The sequence below is a fragment of the Neopsephotus bourkii genome, unplaced genomic scaffold (assembly GCF_033783945.1).
Source record: "Neopsephotus bourkii isolate Nb327-2 ecotype Australia unplaced genomic scaffold, CSIRO-AGI_Nbou_v1 NB_1036, whole genome shotgun sequence".
Classification (NCBI taxonomy): domain Eukaryota; kingdom Metazoa; phylum Chordata; class Aves; order Psittaciformes; family Psittacidae; genus Neopsephotus; species Neopsephotus bourkii.
In genome coordinates this window covers 3360376-3379099 of record NW_026901525.1, presented here as the reverse complement: position 1 = coordinate 3379099, position 18724 = coordinate 3360376, and the positions used below count along the sequence as shown (strand labels likewise).

Genomic DNA, 18724 nt, shown 5'->3' with positions numbered 1-18724 from the left:
GCTGCTGTGATTCCAGGTCCTACAGACCCTGCTGCTGGCTTCTTACCACTGGAACACAGCACAGGATATGCTCCCATGCAAGTAATTTCTGGTGTGCAATGCAGTGCTTACCAGCATTTCACAAAACCCAAACTACCAAAAGGCTGTTGGGGAAGAAACATCTACTCTGAGCAGTAGCCCAAAATCTTCCCATTCTATCTATTCCTATTTATAAGCTCTTCAAGCCCAACACTGTTTTCCTGCTTCTGGTTCTGAAACAAAAGAAAACACATTTTGAAGGGAAAACGCTAAAGGGAAAGCAAAACAAATACCATCACTGTGCTAACATATGCTGAGGAGAGGGCAACAAGACCACTAGGGCAAAGCCAACCTTCTAAAAGGTGCTCATCACATACTATTTTATACTGCAAAAGGTAGCAATTACAAGTCTATACGAATTTAATCCTTTGCAATGCCATAGAGCATGGAAAACTCTCAAGTATTTCCCCTTCAGTCAAGAGTATAGCTTAAGCTTTACCCACTCTTCCTTCCCCTTTTGCTAGGGGAAAAGCATTCTCTTGCTGCTCTCTAGTGGCAGGTATTACTAACAAAATTAAGACATGCTGAACTTCGACAGTTACTGCCCAATAAATCTGTGCTAAATTAGTACAATTTACAAATCAGTGCAAATACCATGACAGAGAAACAACTGGATATTCAGATACCTTCTACCAGTTATGGTGTTCTTCAAGAAACATCTGATAAACGACCTCTCCTCCTTCATTCTCTTCCCTAAACTTCTCCCCCCCACATGCAGGTTACACTAATGATTAGAACTGCTAGAAGGAACTGAAAGAAGCACACCACAAGCCAATGATAAAGGAAGCTCTGTCTAGGAATTAACAAAACCAAAACTACTGAAGCAGTTAGAAGAAACATTCTTAAGACCAAGAATTTTTATGTAAGCTTAAGTGGCTTACAGAATAGGAAGGACTTGAGAATTTACCCTCCAATAAACATGGCAGGGATATGTTTTTGTTGTATTCCAATATTAGTGCAGCTGTTCCTAGAGAAGGGCTTAGTTGTGGCTACAAAAGAAAAGCAGCAATGAAGAAAAAAGCCCCCAAAAGCCTAGAAGAGACAAACAACCCAGGGGAAGAAAACCCCATATATACAAGCAAGTGAAATCCTGTAGATTAATTCCAAGTGCCTCAATCAAAATTAAAACCAGGTTTTATTGTAAAGTTGCACTCCAGTTTGTACCATAATTCTTTATAAACATAATATACAGTAAGATATTTTACATGGAGCACACCAGGTGTATGATGGTACAAAATTTACAGTTCAAGTTACTTATGCAACAGTCACCAACCTCAGTTTGTGACATCAAGTCCTAAAGATGTTTAGTCTGACATAGAGGACTATTACTATTAATCTGGTCCCTACTTTAACACATTCAGTATGTAATCAGAAAGGTCAGAAATGCTTTATATTCTGTCTCAGGTTTCTTTCTTCTTTAGAATAGCTGTGGATGGGTCCTTATCTAATTTCCTCATTCAAGAGAGGGCCGTGCTGTAGCTGTTCAGAAATGGATGATTTCTCTTGGAGTGCAGCAGGAATGGATGATTTAAGAGCCTTCAGTTGGGCAAAACAAACCAAACAGATCCCCCCCAAGAAAATACCCCCCCCCAACATACCTCCTTTTCCTCTCCCACATTATTCACATTCTTCCCTCTCCCCACACATACAAACATGTGTATGAATATAAACAGGAATAAAAACTTGGAAAGAACTCATTATTAAACTGCCTCATAAAAGAGTGGGACCTTTTTTAAAAGTATACATTTCAAATATAAATTAGTGCTTCTTAAAACATCAAGCTAATAAATGCTTAGCATTAGAGAAAATAAGACACTGGAGGAAGCCATAGGCAGCTTCATACTGCAAGTGTAAACAACATACATGCTGCCACAGTTAACACTGCTTTTTCTTACCCCAAATTGCAGAAATACCTCCTTCATCTGTGCTTTAAGCAAACAGGAGCATTTCTGCATCATACCTGCCATACAAATGGTAATTTCAGATGGAACTTATACCACTGACACGTGTGAGATTGTGAGGACAGTATAAAGTAGTGTAAAAGTCTCCTTAATGCTTGGGAAAGACCAAGTTAGCATTTCACTCCAGGCCAGCCACGGATTTTGTGCTCTCATTTGCCACAGAGGACGGATTAAAAAGGGAATAAACAAGACCATTCCCTGGAAATAACTGGAACTTGTGAACTAAGTGACAGCTCAAGAGCATACAGCAACTTGTTTACCTTCCTGATGGCTGCTGGCAGATCTGCAAAACAAACCACAGCTGGCAAAGAGACCAGATACAACCTCTGGCCCTAAGCAGACATACTCAGCTCTCCAAGTACTGGAATATGCTTCGGCTTTGACTTGTTTCCTCTGTGCTGTCCACCCTAGACCGTTTGGCCAGAGGTGTTATTACTGCAGAAGGAGCTCTTTTCTTCACCTGCAATAAGATAGATTGGGATAAATAAAATCCTCAACGTTTAGATTCTGAATTATGAGAGAATCATTTGGTGTGAAGGCACACGCTAGGAAATCAGACAGAATATTTAAAACACCAATGCTCTCAATGGGTTGGCAGTGCTTTGTGCTTGTACATTCAGGTGATCTACACAACCGGCAGCACATTCCACACCGATCTTTACCTGAAGTTTGGATTTCTCCTTTGCCTCTTCACTCTTCTCTGGGGAAAGCGTATGAAAGACAAAATTCCTTGAATTTCGAGGTGCATTTGGATTAAGTTCTGACATTGCTGCTAGTTTCTCAAGGACAGCTTTAGGTCTGTTCAAGAGAGACCCGCTTTTTATCTGAAGAACAGAGAAATGCTGTGTTAAACCACTCACATGAGCAAAAGTTACTAGGAGGCTACTCTTCATAGAAAAACTACTCCCTACTATGCAAGCCAGAAATGACCAGAACCTAGGGGCAGCTGACTGCTGTGTTCTACAGATGTGGTTTGGAAATACCATTTTGCAAAGCCATCACCAACCTGTACGTCGCTGGCTGGTCTGAATGCTTCAAAGGGGTTCCTGGGTAATAGTGTTGTGTCTTGTGCCACTACTGCTGGGCTTGCTAAGAGAGACAGAGGGAAATGTCAGGTTCTGAACTTATTTGAAAGGCTGTGGTTTTATATTAAACTGAAAAATTGACAACAGACAGCAAATGTGTGTGGGAATTTACATCAAATTATACTGTGAGCCATACAACAGATGACTGGCAATTAGTTCTATCAGTCATAAGGGAAAATTTGGTCTGGAAACAGCTTTTCTCTTGAGTCATGTTTTTGCCACAATCAAGGAAAACTTAAATTTGCTTTTACTGCATTACATAGCGTTTCCTTAAGTCACAGGTATTTGGAGAAACTGCTAGGCTGTATGTCACTAATAGCCCACTTCTCTGCAACTTAAAGGCAAGCAAGGGAAGACTAAAAGACTAAACAGAGATGTATTTGCATTCTACAGCATTTGTTTCAAGAAGAAACCATATTTTATGATGTAAATGTATACAATTATCACCCACCTTACAGCTGCAAATTTTCAATACTTTTATACCTTCAGCTTTTCTAGTTCTGGAATATTTGAGCTTGGACTGGTACAAGAAAACTAGATGTGAGTTTCCTGATCCCTGGAGACCGCAAGTGCTGACTGAAAGTTTGAACTTTTTCTCTTGATTGCCACTTCAATAAAAAGTAAGTTTACCTTTCTTCTGTAGGGACTTAGAAGTTACTTTTTTGGCTAGCTTCATGAATTGGCTGTCTTCACCTATTTCTTCCTCTTCCTCCTGCTCGTTATTTTTTTCTTTCTGCAGCAGAGAGAAAACACTTTGTAAAGTTGTAGAAGTTCATCTTAAGAGCAAGCATTTCATTTGATATTTTAAGTAGACCAAATCTTCTCATCATATATACTCATTTTTATTTACTTCTTACTGTAAAAATGTATTGCAATTTCCTAGATACTTTATCATCTCAGTCTATTCACAAACAGCAAACCTGTAGCATCACATTCAGCTGATGAATCTGACCTAATACTGAAACTTCCAAAACCTGAAGCAGCAGAGAGCAGATTTAGTCCAGCTTTGAAGCTGGCTTGTTTCAGAGCATATTTGTTTAGCCTCTCCCTTCTGAATTAGTTTCTCTTTGTACAATACTTGTAGAAGAGTAGAATTCACAATGAATTCAAAGATAGATTTAGGAACGGTATTGTTTCTAGTTTAAACTTGAGGAGCTAGCAATTTCACATCTAGCTATGGTACAAACACTAAGCAAGATGCCTTTCTTGAAAGTAATTAATACCTGCTCACGAAGCCACTGTTCTCGTTCAAATCGCTCTTTCCTCCATTTCACTTCTGTGTCATCAAGTTGTTCATTTTCCTCATCATTATCTGAGTCTCTCTGGAACAAGTCAATCTGTGAAGCATAATCTGGACAAAGAAAAAAGACAAACCAAACCCATTAATTTAAAAAAGGCGTAAAATATGTAAAAACACACACACACACACACACACACAAAAAAACCAAACCAAAACCAGACATTCTCCCCTCCGTTCATTTCTGAAAGACCTTATTTACTTCTGGAGGAATACTGAGAGCTATTTCATCTACACACACACTCTTCCCAATCCTTCACCCCCCTCTATTAACTATGGATTAGAAAGGCACCTATGTTTTTCCATCTGAATCTCCTTATCCTGCCAGGGCCATCACTATGCAGGTCACCATCAATGAGGTATCTTTCCTGGTACAGGCGTAACTGACGCTTGTCATCATCTAGCACTGCCTTCCTGTCAACACCAAAGAAAGGGAGGAGGTTAATCCAGATGATAATCCAAGAGCCATCCGTGACTCCACACAAAAATATATGCTAATACCATCACTGACATGTGTAATTTCTGTACTTGGTTTTCTAATTCCTCTTCATTAGGGAGTTCCTCATCAATAACCTCTTCTTCGTATTCATTGAGGTCTTCACCATCATATTCATCCTCACTTCCCACATCACTCCCCGACAGCTCTGCCTCATCTTCCATGAATTCCTGCAGTCTTCTATAAAAGAACATTAAGAGAGTTAGTTCAGTAGACCAACAGTCATCACACAGACCTTCTGAAAGCAAGATTTATCTTCTGACATAAACCAAACATATCCTAAATGAGAAATTACTTTAGTTCTTGAACGTCTAACGTGCACAGCCTGCCAACATGCAGCACTCCAAGTTATCATCACCACATTCCTTGCCAGTTGCCTACCAAATGGGATAGCAGTAGCTGCCAACTACATGTTTTACTTACTAGAACAAATAAATATCTTAAGATATGAGGAATGACAGCAGTACTCTTGCATCCCTTTTCCTGGTCAAAAAAAAAAAAAATAAAAGATGCACTGCTTTTACTGTTGTCTTTTGATTTCCATCTATAATGAGAACTAGAATGGAAATCCTCCATAACACACCTGCAACAGAGTTAAACTCATTCAATGCAACAGCACCAAAGCAAAAAAACAGCAGTCACAGACAACACAATCATTAGCTACTAATGCTGAGGATGGAGTAATTACAGACTAGATTCCTAGTTCTATTAATGTTCTATTCTGTCTGGCAATTAAGATACCAAAAGATTTACAGTTTTTTCTTCAAGCTGTTTCTATGTCTCAGCAATTGCTCTTCTTCATCACTCGTTTCTGCTGCTTCACCATCACTGTCTCCACTTTTTTCATCCTGTCAAAGAGAGTTTTCAGGAATTAACAGATTTCTGAAAGTGGACTGCTTTATAACACCAGCTTCTTTTGCTCTTCAATCAATAACATAGACTAAACCAGCAGAGATTTTTGAGAGGATTTGCTATGCTACAATGCTTTATCCAGTAATACCATAATATTAAGAAGACTTTCAAAATGATCCAAATATTGGTCTTAAAATACCCTCAGTTGCTTTATATGGAAGTATCAATACTTTGTATTGATGGTTATAATTAAAACCACTAAGGAGATAAATGAAATTCTCTTAGGCAGAATGCTGCAGCAGCTTGCCTTGCTCCATCGGTTCATACCTCTTCACTTTCAAACGCCTCGTCATCTGTTAAAAGCTGAAAGCCACCGAGTTCTTCTTGCTCTTCTTCATCTTGCTCTTCCCTAAGGGAAAAGTAAAAGAAAGAAATACACATTTTCATTTCACCTCCAATGATGGCTTAGCAATCATTCAAGGCAAAGTTTCAACCACTACAACAGCTGCTGTCAGGCAATTACCTGCGAGTGCTCAAAGAGCTACAGTCTCTCAACAGCATTTAGCTTTAAGTGCCCCAAATCCCCACTAGAACTGATGTTTTAAGACCTCAGGTCTTCACTTGCAGGAACCATGGGACAAGTACTAATTTATGAGTTTGTCCCCCTCTAAAATTCCTCTTCCATCCCTCTAGAATTCCCATTTGTTAAGCCCCATTATTCTTTTGTTAGGCAGCCATACACCTTTCTGGTTTATCAGTGGGAAAAAAATGCAAGTATCCAACTTAGATTTGGTTATGGTTCCAGCAGCTTGGCAACAGCCCAGAACAGAAACCAAAAGTCCTACTTTCTAACAACGTTTTCTCAGTTTGAAGAATGTTATTCAACACTTTTCGCTATCAGTGAAAGGCAAAGCAGAACTTCCCTTCACAGTAGCTGTGGGAAATGGTACATGCTGCCAATTTAGAGAGTGATTCTTGAGGAATTTGCACTATTCCTCCCCTTCACCTTCAAAACAGACTACATTTTTGCTTACAGCAGTTTGAAGTTGAACATGAAAACACATTAAGAGTGAAATGAGACAAGTACCCCTAACAAGCTTTTGTGGATTTTAGGAAGAACAATGCTAACCTGTCTGTGGGAAACGAGCCTGAACAAAGTGCTAGAGCTTCTGCCATTGGATCTTCTATGTCACTGTCTTTTTCTGCCTTGGAAGATACTGATGATGCCCATGTTGGGGAACCTGCTACAGAAAGTAATAAGATAGCAACTTATCAGACAGATATACTTCTAACTCTTCCAATGTCAGAGAGCGTCCTAGAAATAACAGCATGGTCCCACAAAGAGGAGTAAGTGTTAATGCTCTCAGGAGTCCCACATGCGGCCTTAGTCCCTTCTCATAAAGCTTATAGATCAAGCAATCAGCAAAGCTGAAAACAAAACTCAAGACTTACTCTGAGACACGAATTTTCCTGAACAAAGATTGAGCAATTCTTCCATGTTCTGCTTTTTGTTGCTGCTGGTATTTGGCACGTGTTCAGCCTGACTGCTAAACTTTCCAGAACACAAATCCAGTAATTCATCCATATTGGCATCCATCGCATTCTCATCCATACTAGCCAGAGGCAGCTGATGCTTGGAAGACTGGTATTTATTCCTATGTTGTCCAACATTCAAAAACCTGAAAGAAAGGCTGTAGTTAGAAAGATCCTGCTGGTCTGTATGTCTTATTTCTATGTTATACGTTAAAGGGCACAAAACGCTATGCTTTACACCTATTACTTACCCATCTGCATCAAGCAGCTGGCTCTGAGTGTCATCTTCCAAAGAAAACTGGAACTGTGACTCCCCTGCCCCTGGAAATAAACTCTTTGGCTCAGGAGAGGCATTATACAGATCCTGGGAATCTTCTATGGGAAGAGAAGGCTCAGACGTCTTTCCTGAGCTCTAGTCAAAGGAATACACAAATATACAAGTCATTTGTCTTGCGAGCCTAGAATTCAAAAGCAAAAATGGGATAAAACATTTAAAGTATTTTAAAGGATTAACACCAGGCAGGAATCAGGTATGTCCAGACTGCTCTGATAAATCATAGGAGTTCACTGTTGTGCAGTCCATGTAAATTTGCTTAAAAAAGCCTATTTACAATGTACATATTTTAGATATAAAAACCAGATTACAGCATCATCTTTCCTTTGATGTTTTAGAACATAAGTTTCTATAATGTCACTTTTATCCTTTCCAGTGCAGAGATACTTTAAAGTCCAGGAACAGTTTGCTTTTCTGAAACCTTACTCACAAGAGTATTTGGCTAGGTAGTGCCTTCTGGTATTATTTTCTTTGATAGATCCGACAGGCACAATAAAATACATTTATTCACTACCCACTGAGTAAATATATGACAGGAATAGGCCTCAGAAGCTTACCTTGGAAGCAGAGCTGATAAAGCTCGTTTTGAAAAAACCTGGGGAAGGTGACCTGAAACCTCCTGCTGCAGATAAGAAGCTCCCTCCACGTGATGCCTGTTTGTTACAGGGCTGATACGATGGAATCATGGAGCCAATAAACTCAAAGCTGCTGTTATGGCTATTCTCTTTTGCTGGTGTTGGTAGGGAAAAGGAATCATCATCCTCTGGAAAAGAAGTATTAATACAGTGCTTAACTTTTGTGATCCAGTAAAACCTCAAGATACTATTTTGCAACACTGACACCTTGCTAAAAGTTCACTTTTGTGCTCATGTTGGATATTTTCTTCAAAGGATGCATATTACACTTTTTACTGAATTTCATCCTATTCATTCCTGTTTCTGTGTTTTCCAGTATTATTCTGAACTTTATTCTCCTCTAGTTTTTTCAAGCCCTCCCATTTTTTTGCCAGTCTAAACTTTTAGAACCATCCTGTATAACCATACAAGTGATGAAATAACAAAGACATAAATTCCATCTCAAAGAGAAGCTTCTGTGTGTGCCATATGAAAGAAAAAAGTGCTAGTTACCAAAATAGTTCTACTTTACCTAACTTGGTAGGTCCTTTGTCTGCAGCTTCTTCCATTTCAAGTTTCTCATCAGGAAGAGAATACCTGCAATTCATTATATAACATGGATTTGTCAGTATATACAAGATGAACATGATTGTCTGTCAAAGCTAATTGCAAAAAACAAGGTAATACACAAATACATCTAGCATCTAGTATGGTTCAATTATTCCACTGAACAAGTTACAGCCATTATGTTTTTTAAAGCAAATATATATGAACGCACATATAACTACTGGAACAACCCAGCAAATACCTATAAAAAGTCCCTTAAGAATATCTGTGTATTTTCACTGTAAATTTTAGATTGCTCGGGCAGCATTTTTAAAGCCTGGTTTATTTACCCCATTTTTGAGGAGCTGTCCTTAAAAAGCATCAATGTAGACTCTGTTGAAGGTGGTTTGAAAACAGAATCGCCGTGCACAGATTTCTCCAGCTTTTCACCATCGATTGATTCTTTGTCAGTTTCTTTATCACAGTCTTCAACATGTTTCTCTTCTGTATCTTCAATATCCTCCTCCGCTTCACCAAGCAGAAATTCCACATTCTAAAAAACATCCCCCAAACACAGCAGAGGCTTTTTGATCTGTCAGTTTCCTTGCATTCGTTTCAAGAAAGCATTTTAATACACAGAGGATGAAGCTGAGCAACACTCACAGTTCTTACATGGACCTATTCCACTCAGCTGACACAGAGGTACTTAAAACAGCCAAGCTATTCTGATCCTTTTTCAGAAGGAAAGGCCAAGGTAAATGCTATGCCAGATTGGGCAGGTGACCTCAGATTATCCCCTGCTAGCAATGAGCCAAGGATATATAAGAAGAGAAAGAACCTTTTATGCACTTATATTTGGTTGTGGTAGTGTTTAAGCAAGTAAATATGAAAAGAAAATATGAATAAATTCAGTTTTAGGCAATCCAAGCCCTAAACATGCCAACTACAGCAACGTTTCAGCTTCCAGGAAACACTCTTGGCAATTTCCCCTGTTACTAACTTAGTCTCACTTCACTGGAGGGAGGCAGCAGAATCAAGAAGCCGTATGTTCTTGTAAAAACGTTGCCTACAGACCTCATGATCGCCTTCTTCCTCTTCAGACTCATCTGTCATCTCTTCCTCCTCCTCCTCTTCTTCCTCCAACATCTCCTCATTATCCAGTTTAAACAACGCCTGCCGCTTCTGGCGTTCCTCAGTCCTGCGGAGTTTCATGGCCTCCTGGAGTTTAGCCTTCAGTGCTTGGAGCTTTTCACCTGGACAGAAGTGAATAAATGAACCCATTAGACATACAACCTTAACCTCACTGCCTTCCAGCATCCAAATCAAGTGTAATTACATGCATGAAAAGGGAAAAGCTACTTCGGTTTAAATGTTTTTATGAATTGATCTGGCAGCTGTAGGAGCTGGAGCAGCTTCAAGTGAGCTCATGAATTATCAAGATTCCTCATTATCCCTAAATTCCACTAGTGCAGCACACTGCAAACAGAATCCTACTCTCCACTGTCTCTTTTGGGAACAAGAGCACCCAGTTGCCATGGGCAGATGCGCTACAGCACAGGAAATAAGAGCAGCTAAAAATAGCATGTGCTCATAAAGCCAGTCAAGCAAGCTATTTATTTCAATTGATACTATGCAAGAGTCACGTGCAAATTCTGTTTGCAAACACACACAATTCTATTAGAAACAGAAATAAGTATGAGATCTAATAAATGGTAATAGTTCAAAAGTCTGAGTACTGATTCGGTCAGTTAATTAAGAGGTCTATTCAAGATTCTTCCTTAGAACAGGGCTACCCATTAGGGAGAACATCCTAATTTCACAGATGAAGATCCCTTCACTTGTATTTCATAGGGCAGCACTGGAAAAGGGAGAAGTAATTGTGTGTGTGAAGACAGTTTGCCAATTCAATCATCATCACTTTTCCCTCACCAACCTGGCTTGGTGTGGACTGTTTCATCCAGGCTCTCTGCTGCTAACACTGCTGGGACCACATCTGCCTTGAGCTCCTCCTTTCCTTCAGATGTAATCTCCTTACGGATAATGCTCATGTTTATGGTCCGTTCAACTTTGGATTTTGATGTCTGAAGAGTGTGCTTCAAGAAACGTGCTTTCAAGGCTTCCAAATCTTTAAATACATATTAAACTTTAAAATGGAAATTCAATTCATTTTATAGCATTTAAAAGCACTGAGTATTAATGTGTCAGGAGTATGCCTAGAGATTCCCACCCCCCAAAGGAAGTTGGTTAAAGCTCCAATTCTTTATTAAAATATTTGCAAACCCATTCTATTTGACTACCAAACCAATAAACCATTACAGAATATTTCTACTGTAACTTGTACTTAATTGCTATTAGCTAATATTAAATTACCTTACCATTAACCATGGCTTATCCACGAGACCAATTCACTTCCAGTCCTAAATTTCTGTTAACACAAGTATCTAAAACCAGACTCATGGCTGAAAAAGTCAGTGGTAAACACTCTGGAACACAGGCCAGTTTTTCTTTCCAGATAATTACTGCATGTTGCATTTTGAATTCATTTGAAAATATGTTTCCATGTGCTTTAAGTGCCAACATAATTCATGGTGGAGACATGGAAATAAACCATTCATTAAATAGTTATCTCTGAGCAGTCCTTCAAGCTTTCAAGTATTAGAGACTCACAACTTCCCTTTTAAGCATCAGCTGGAAGAAAAGGGATACCAACATTAAGCAAAGAATCCACAGTAGTAAGTGAACATGCCTGACTGTCCTATCACCTAAACAGGACAGAGATCAGGCCTGAAAAAAAATAATCAGATTTCCTAGTTAAAGTCAGATTAGCTCTGCCTACTTGGACAGATGAGATAGAATTGCAACAATAAAAGCAATACCTTTACTTGAATCAGATTCATCCAGGTTTATAAAGGATTCATTGCCAGAGTTGATTCTTGGCTTGATGGACAGGTCTATTCCCAGCTCACGAAGTTTATCCAACTTGGACTTCCTTACTTTTTCAGGCTGTGCCACCACTCCAGGCTCCTCCTGTTTATTGCTTTTTTCACATTGTACGTCTGGTGCTGTTTCACCTCTTTGCTCAAGGGCAGCTCCATCAGCTGCTAAAGGTACTTCATTCTCTTTTTGTTCATGAGGATCAGTGCTTACAAAGTCAGAGTGCTGTTCTTCTGTATTATCAGTTGTTGCAGCCCCAACTGTGTGACAATTGTCACTGTCCTGCTGGGGTTTTTCAGCACAGTCTTCTGTCAAGTTCTTCCCTACATCAACAAGAGGCTTGGTGACAGTAACACCAACATCTTTGCCAAGAATTGTTTCTGGTTCATTAGCTGCTGATTGATCACTTTCTATCTGCCCATCTTTGCAATCTGTGCTGAAGTTCTTACTGTCTGCAGGCTCTTCATTTAGGGATAGCTCGTATTTAGCAGACCTAGCAAAAAAATTAATCACCCATGGGTTGTATTGGTTAGTTAAACTATCACAGTACAAAATTCCCCAAGAGATTTAGTGACTATAGTAACTTAAATATTTTACTACGCATTACTCAAAAGAAGAAAGAGTCCAAGTAAAATGATGGGGCTCAGTCTGAACCACATTAAAGTAACTTTGCATGAGCATGTTACTTCATCTGGAGTTACTACTATACCCTGACTACTTTAGTAGTACAACTGTATTAAGAGAGGAGTATTGCCTTATGTTAATAGTGACATACTCCTAATTTCCGGGTGTGTAAGTCTGTACAACACCTCTGGCACACAGAAGTCTGGTTAGCATCAAAATTTATGAAAAGATATGAGGAAGGTTTAAGTCCTTACTTCAGTAATGCCATGGCATTTCCTTGACATACTGGTCGAGGTCTACGCTTGAAGAAGTCATGAACACTTTTGGCCTCAGGCACATGATATGGGAGAGACACCGATGATTCTACCAGAGAGAGGAGGTGAAAGAACATTTAAAACATCATAAAATGCATTTATTCGATATCTCTGAAATTCAAAGCAGCATTACAAACATTTTGCAGTAGAGACATCTACTAGGCACAAACAGCACAGTTTAAACTTGAATCCAGCAAACACTACTGTTTGGGAAGGGGTCCCAATAGCAACAGCCTAGAAAACCAAACATGCAACATGTCCATGGGTTCATTAGCAAATTAACTGTGATGTTGGTATCAGGATGGCAAGACCAGTTTTAATTTTACTGCGTGCCTATCAAGCCCTAAATATTGCATTACCTCTACACAAATTGACAGGTCCAAGTGTTTGTACAATTCTATGTTTTCATTAGTTACAAAGACACCTTTTAACAGACCCTTGAATGAAAATAGGGTCCTTGCCCCCTTCAATCCTAAATAACTCATGCTAGGTAAAAGAAGTTTCTAATCTTTAAAGTAAATTCTTTCAATGCCTCCCAGTTTTAATAGTTTACACTCCTCTCCATACAAAAAGTTTTACCTCTAATAAGCCGTTGGGACTCACTATGCAGTTGCTTAATGGCTTCTTTACTCAACCTTGCTGCTTTCCGTTCCTTAAAGAAAGAAAAGCTTCTAAAGTCAGAAAAAGAAAATATGGGACTAAGTTTATTTTCCCTTTCAAAGAGAAAGGAGTCAGAATAAAGCATCCAGTTAAAAAAAAAAAAAAAAGGAAGATTAAAACCAGCCATCAACAAAACCATTGGGCAGTGCACATACAAAACACATTTGAGTCACTACAACAATGGACAGCTCTAAAAAGAGGACTACTTCACCTTCTTTTTTGGCTCTTTTTCTACAGGTACCTCATCTTCATCATCAAATACGTGTTTGTAGCTTTCATCCTCAGGAAACCGTTCTTTGTTCTACAGTGCGTAAAAAGGGATTGATTCAGTTGTCTAGATACACAGGCACTACCAAAGGCAAACAAGTCACAAGCAAGAAATAATTGTACTAGATCATCACTGGTCAGCAAACCCAGCAAGTATTCTCATAAACCAAAACAAATCCCACATAACACTTATGGCAGATTTCCAAAGCTCCTGCTATAGCATTATCTTTATGACTTTCCAAGACAACATGTCTCAAAGGACAAAAAGCAACAGACTATTCTCTCCTCTGTCACACCAGTAGAAGCCCACCATTGCCAAAAAGTTTTAGCACATGCTCAGGTACAAGACTAATAACCAATAATCTTGAATCACTAGCAAATGTTACCTTGTATTTTTTCACTTTGTTTTTCACTGCTGCCCGTATTGATTCTATTGACTCTTCATCCTCGTTTTCCTCCTCTAAGCCGTTATCAAAGAGCTCCTTGTCATCAAGAAGACATCCACTGTCATTTAAAGGATACCACTCACCACCATCTACATGCTTGTCGTAAGAATAAAATATTTACACAATTAATTTCAGAAGATCCCTTTCAGTTCTTTAACATTAGTTTGATTCTCAAAAGGTCTTGATGGAAGAGATTAGAAAAAGCACATGTCATGTTTAATCCAGCATCTCATGTGCCATGGAAGCCAGTTATACTCACTACTGGAGCAGTATTCCCTATATGTATGGTAAATAGGGAACTTCAATAATGACTGAAGACCAAAATGGCTCAGAGAATAAATTAACACTTGCAATATGCATTTCATAAATAGCAACAATATGCAACCTCCCAACCAGGTGCTTATTCAGAGCAGAATTCCAGTTTGAAAGTAGTCCAAAGCTTCCTCCAGGAACACAGAGAAAGCTGAAATACCAATCAAAGCAGTTTATGCACAGCACAAACCCCCAGAGAACTCCAAGAATTTCTGCCTGACATTAAGTTATCAAGTGCTGGGGTTTGCACTTTCTTTGTGGATGAAACTGGTACGCTCCCCATGGTGTGCCATGGATACCACACCTGCTCTAGCTATGTGGACACCAGCAATACTGGAACACTGAAATATAACCAAATGCAGTAATAAATGTAACTTAGTTGAGAAAATCAGATTTTTCTGCCAAAATACACACCTTTGTGCTAGGCTGCTTCTCTTTTTTCAGCTTTTTAATGGACTCAGCTCTTCTCTGCTTCTCCTTTTTTCTTCTTGATTTTCCTACAGCATTTTTTCCTGTCTCTTCTTCAAAATCCCCTTTATGTGGTTTATGTTTTCTGTACTTTTTCCCAGATTTTAGGGGTCTCTCCTCTTCCAACTCATTCTCAGACAAGCCAGACCTCCTGCTTGATTCAAGGCCTTCAGCCTGCAGTCGGTCACCAGTGTCACTGTCATCACTGTCTAACAGGCCTTGGCGAATCCGATGGGGTTTCTTGTTCCTCTGGGCTGTAATGTTTTCTTTTTCCTCCTCATTTCCCTTGTCTTCGCTTGGAGTCCCATTCTGCACAAAAGAGCCACCATCCTCTCCATCTTCACTCTCACTGTCCTGAAGCACCTTCTTGCTTTTTGTCTTTTTCCGTACAAAAATCTCTTCCTCTGAATCTGATAAAACATATTAAAAGAAACGATGCATGCTACAGGGAGGAAACTGCCCCACATTAATTAACAACCAGTTCAACAGAAAGTTACACATCAGTGAGCAAATCCACTTGAACTCAAGTTTTCACAATTCCCTTCTCCCTGTAGGGCAGGATATAATTGATCCAAACTGCTCATAGGTTTTTAACCTTTAACAAAGGGCAAAGCTGAAAACCCTTCACTGACAGTGACTTGCCTTGAAATGCGCTTAAATGCTTGCAAATACAAGTAAAACCAGCAGTCGCTACACAGGTTAAGCAAATAATAAGGGAAATAAGCAATTAGAAGACTCACATCCAGTTTGCTATTTCCCTTTGTGTACCTTAGAAAGGGTTTTCACAGATTTACAGACTTCAGCATACATTCTGAGCAACAAAAGAGGCATTTTGGGTTCCTAGAGGCTAAGCCACAATAACATCCTGAAAACGGATTTGTAAACTGGAAAACGCATCACTGAAGGTAACAAAGACCAGGCACAATTCATGGAAGTACTACAGACCTCTGTCATCAGGAGACGCTGCCCCTTTGCTGAGATGACCAGGAGAGGTTGTTTCACAGCTGCCCTGTCCGCTGTCAGAGTCACTGTCCAGGGGTTTCTGCAAGTTGGAACTCAAATCTTCTGATGGAAACTACAAAGCAGAAATCAGATTTTCCTTACTTCATTTTGTATAGCAATGACTCTTGGTGCTGAACTGCATTGCAAAACCTTGGCTAGCCCCTTACACACAGTTACACAGACATACATTACCATTATATTGTACAAGAAATATCAACTTATTAGTACTTCAGGCCAGCCTGAGCACAGGAAAAAGAGAACCCACAAGCCAGCTGACCTGCACTGATTATTTAAAGCCATTACAACGCAAACTTCATCCTCTCACACCTGCATTTCACCTGAACCAATTAAAAAGGGACCAGAAGACACCTGCGGAGGTTGTATAGGCAGGTTCCTCCACAAGGTGCCCAAGCCCCATGTGCCGGCTCCTTCTGTGGTGGAACGGCCGCTCCCAAGCCCCGGGAGGGGCTGTGGAGAGGCACCCACGCGGGGAGAACGGACACCAACACCCGTGCGGCCCCGAGCACAGCCCCGCAGACCCCGGCATGCACCGCGCCCGCGGGGATAGGCCGAGCACGGCCCTCCCAGCACGCACCGCGGGCAGCAAGGCGGAAGGGCGAGCGGCCGGGGGTGCAGGGAAGCGCAGGCTGCAAAGAGAGCGGCGAGCCCGGGGAGGGTGCAGTGCCGCCGGAGAAGAGAGGTTCCGCTGCCGCCGCGGCCTCTCCCGCTGCCCTACCCAGACCTCCGTGGCACCACCCTCAGCAGAGCCCTAAGGCCAGAGGCAAGCTATAAACTGCTGCAGTTGCAGCTACAACTGCCACTGCCACCGCCACTGCCACCGCCACCGCCGCCGCCGCCGCCGCCACCACCACCACCACCGCCGCCGCCGCCGCCGCCGCCACTATCCATCAGTCCGCCCGAAGCGGAAGGGCAGAACTCACCTCAGCGGGAGCCGCCGCCATCGCCCCGACCCGCTCCCGCCACACAACCGCGTACGAACCCGCTTCGAGTCTTCGCGCCCTGAAACAACCCCGCCTATCCCTAGAGACAGCCAATGGCTGCCCCACAAGCCCCACCCCTCGCCTTTTTATTGGGAGGTTTCGCCGCGTAGCCCCGCCTCCTTCGCCTGGCCCAATCACTGCTCGAGTTCCAGGCCCGCGCACCATATAAGAGCATCCTGTGGTGGGCCCGCGTCAGTGTTGGGGGAGCGGGTTCCACAGTGCTGTGGTAGGTCTTGGCGGCCGCGCTTGAGGGCGGTCTCGGTGTTGGGCTTGGCTAAGGCTGTGTGTTTGGGGTCTGCCGGGTGGTAGCAGTTCTTCCAGTATGGCACTAGGTTGTGTGTGTGCCTTGAAGGTCTAGGGGTCCTCTCAGAGCTTACGCTGTGTTCTAGAGCAGGGCTCTCACGAGGGCAGCCAGGAGCCAGTGTAACACCAGCATTGGGTGCTGTGCTATTGCAGGAGACCATGGGCCTGTTCCAGGTGTCTTGCAGGTATGTGCTAGGGGACGTGCAAAAGCCTTCCCTGGACAGCTGCGACTGATGAGTACAAATGAGTCTGAGCAGAGAGAAGTCTTACAGCTGAACCTGTTTATCTATGTGCCACCACATAACGTCATCAAGCCTGCAGTATGTAAGGCCTAAAAACCACCAAAGTGGGAAAGGATGAAAGGTCAGAACTCAACCTTGATGCTTGAGAGTCTTCTCCAGATGTATAGGAAGTTATGGAAAGGTGCAAAGCTGGTTTTGTGTAAGCAGCTATGAATCATAGAATCACAGAATAGTTAGGGTTGGAAAGGACCTTAAAATCATCTTGTTTCAATCTCTTCTTTTCCTCCCTAGAATGTGGAACTTCAAAGGTTGATTGCAACCCGTTTCCTACCACTGACAACTGGAGGAAGTACACTGAGATGGGGTGAGTGTTTGGGACCTTGCTCTGAACTAGAGTTAGGGCTGTTTGATGCTCTTTCAGCATTACATTCATCATTTGTAGAACATACTGCTACAGCAGTGTTTTTCTTCCAAGTCACACAGCAGCAATCTGCTGCCACTGAAGGCAAAGCCCAGGAACAAGTCTGTGTAAGGCACAGCTTCGTGGGGGATAAGGAGCAGATGGACTCATCTGCTACGATACTTCATGTAGTGCCAACAAGTCTGAGAATGGAGGAAGTGAAAAACAAATGTCTGTGAAACCCACTGCAAACATCACAACAGTTCTGGTTTCCTGTAGCTACTACATGAGCTACAGTAATTTAATAATCACTGTTTTGTAATGGGGGCTCTGCAAGCCCATAGAAGCAGTAACTCCGGAGACCTTTGCTTCCTGAGGCCCTTCTCTAACTGGTAATGAAAGATGCAAAAAGGGAGGTGATGGTGTACTAGAAATTCCTGGAATTTCGGGTCTTTCTGAGTAGTCTGTCATTTAAAAGAAATCAAACCTAGATGACAGGTTTTTTGACTTACTCAAATTTGTAATCTTATTACAGATTACAGCTGTGTTTGGAGTAGTTTTGAGAGTCAGGTGGCAAGGAAATGTGGCAAAAAGATGAGCTGTTTAAGAACAGGTTATTTCTGATCCTGTGTTCTGTTACTCACACCCAGTGTATTGAGGCAGCCTCCTGGAACAGGTGATTCTTGATAAATGTTTGCTATTAAGAAGGTTTAGAATAAATTCAGGGTTTTATTTTTTTTTAGCACTGGGTAAAATGCCATATTAATGGATTCAAACCTTAAAAGCTACTTTATGAATCTGTTTTTCAGTAAATAACATACTCCTTCCACAACTTGTAGCAGATGAGATGTTTAGAAGCAACTTTGGACTAAGTCTGTCATAACGATTGTCTGTTGTAGCCAAATTGGGTCTTATCACTGGAAACATGGAGCTGTTCTCAATATGAGGGTGGATT

General features: G+C 41.2%; 2 protein-coding genes across 3 annotated transcripts in view; both read right to left on the bottom strand.

Moving 5' to 3' along the window:
* The window catches only part of PSMB2 (proteasome 20S subunit beta 2), a 183517-nt gene that overhangs the window by 53363 nt on the left and 111430 nt on the right, over positions 1-18724 (bottom strand). The window lies entirely within an intron of this gene.
* On the bottom strand, positions 1195-16785 carry CLSPN (claspin). The gene is made up of 26 exons (XM_061360596.1): positions 16765-16785; positions 16419-16592; positions 15767-15896; positions 14768-15231; positions 13982-14077; positions 13540-13629; positions 13248-13320; positions 12609-12717; positions 11673-12223; positions 10730-10921; positions 9871-10049; positions 9147-9349; positions 8783-8847; positions 8194-8399; positions 7554-7714; positions 7222-7448; positions 6899-7013; positions 6097-6178; positions 5671-5765; positions 4933-5097; positions 4714-4835; positions 4348-4475; positions 3755-3857; positions 3046-3128; positions 2702-2863; positions 1195-2499 (listed from the first exon to the last, which is right to left on the bottom strand). The coding sequence occupies exons 1-26, from the start codon at positions 16783-16785 to the stop codon at positions 2386-2388; spliced, it is 4110 nt and encodes a 1369-aa protein (XP_061216580.1). The 3' UTR covers positions 1195-2385.

What these genes read in the sequence shown, in the direction of transcription:
- CLSPN (XM_061360596.1), bottom strand. Translation starts at nt 16,785, where the DNA reads ATGGCGGCGGCTCCCGCTGAG. An exon ending in GACAGCTCCTCAAAAATGGG is followed by an intron (nt 8,848 to 9,146) that starts GTAAATAAACCA and finishes AATGAATTGCAG; the next exon opens with GTATTCTCTTCCTGATGAGA. An exon ending in AACAGTGGCTTCGTGAGCAG is followed by an intron (nt 3,858 to 4,347) that starts GTATTAATTACT and finishes TCTCTGCTGCAG; the next exon opens with AAAGAAAAAAATAACGAGCA.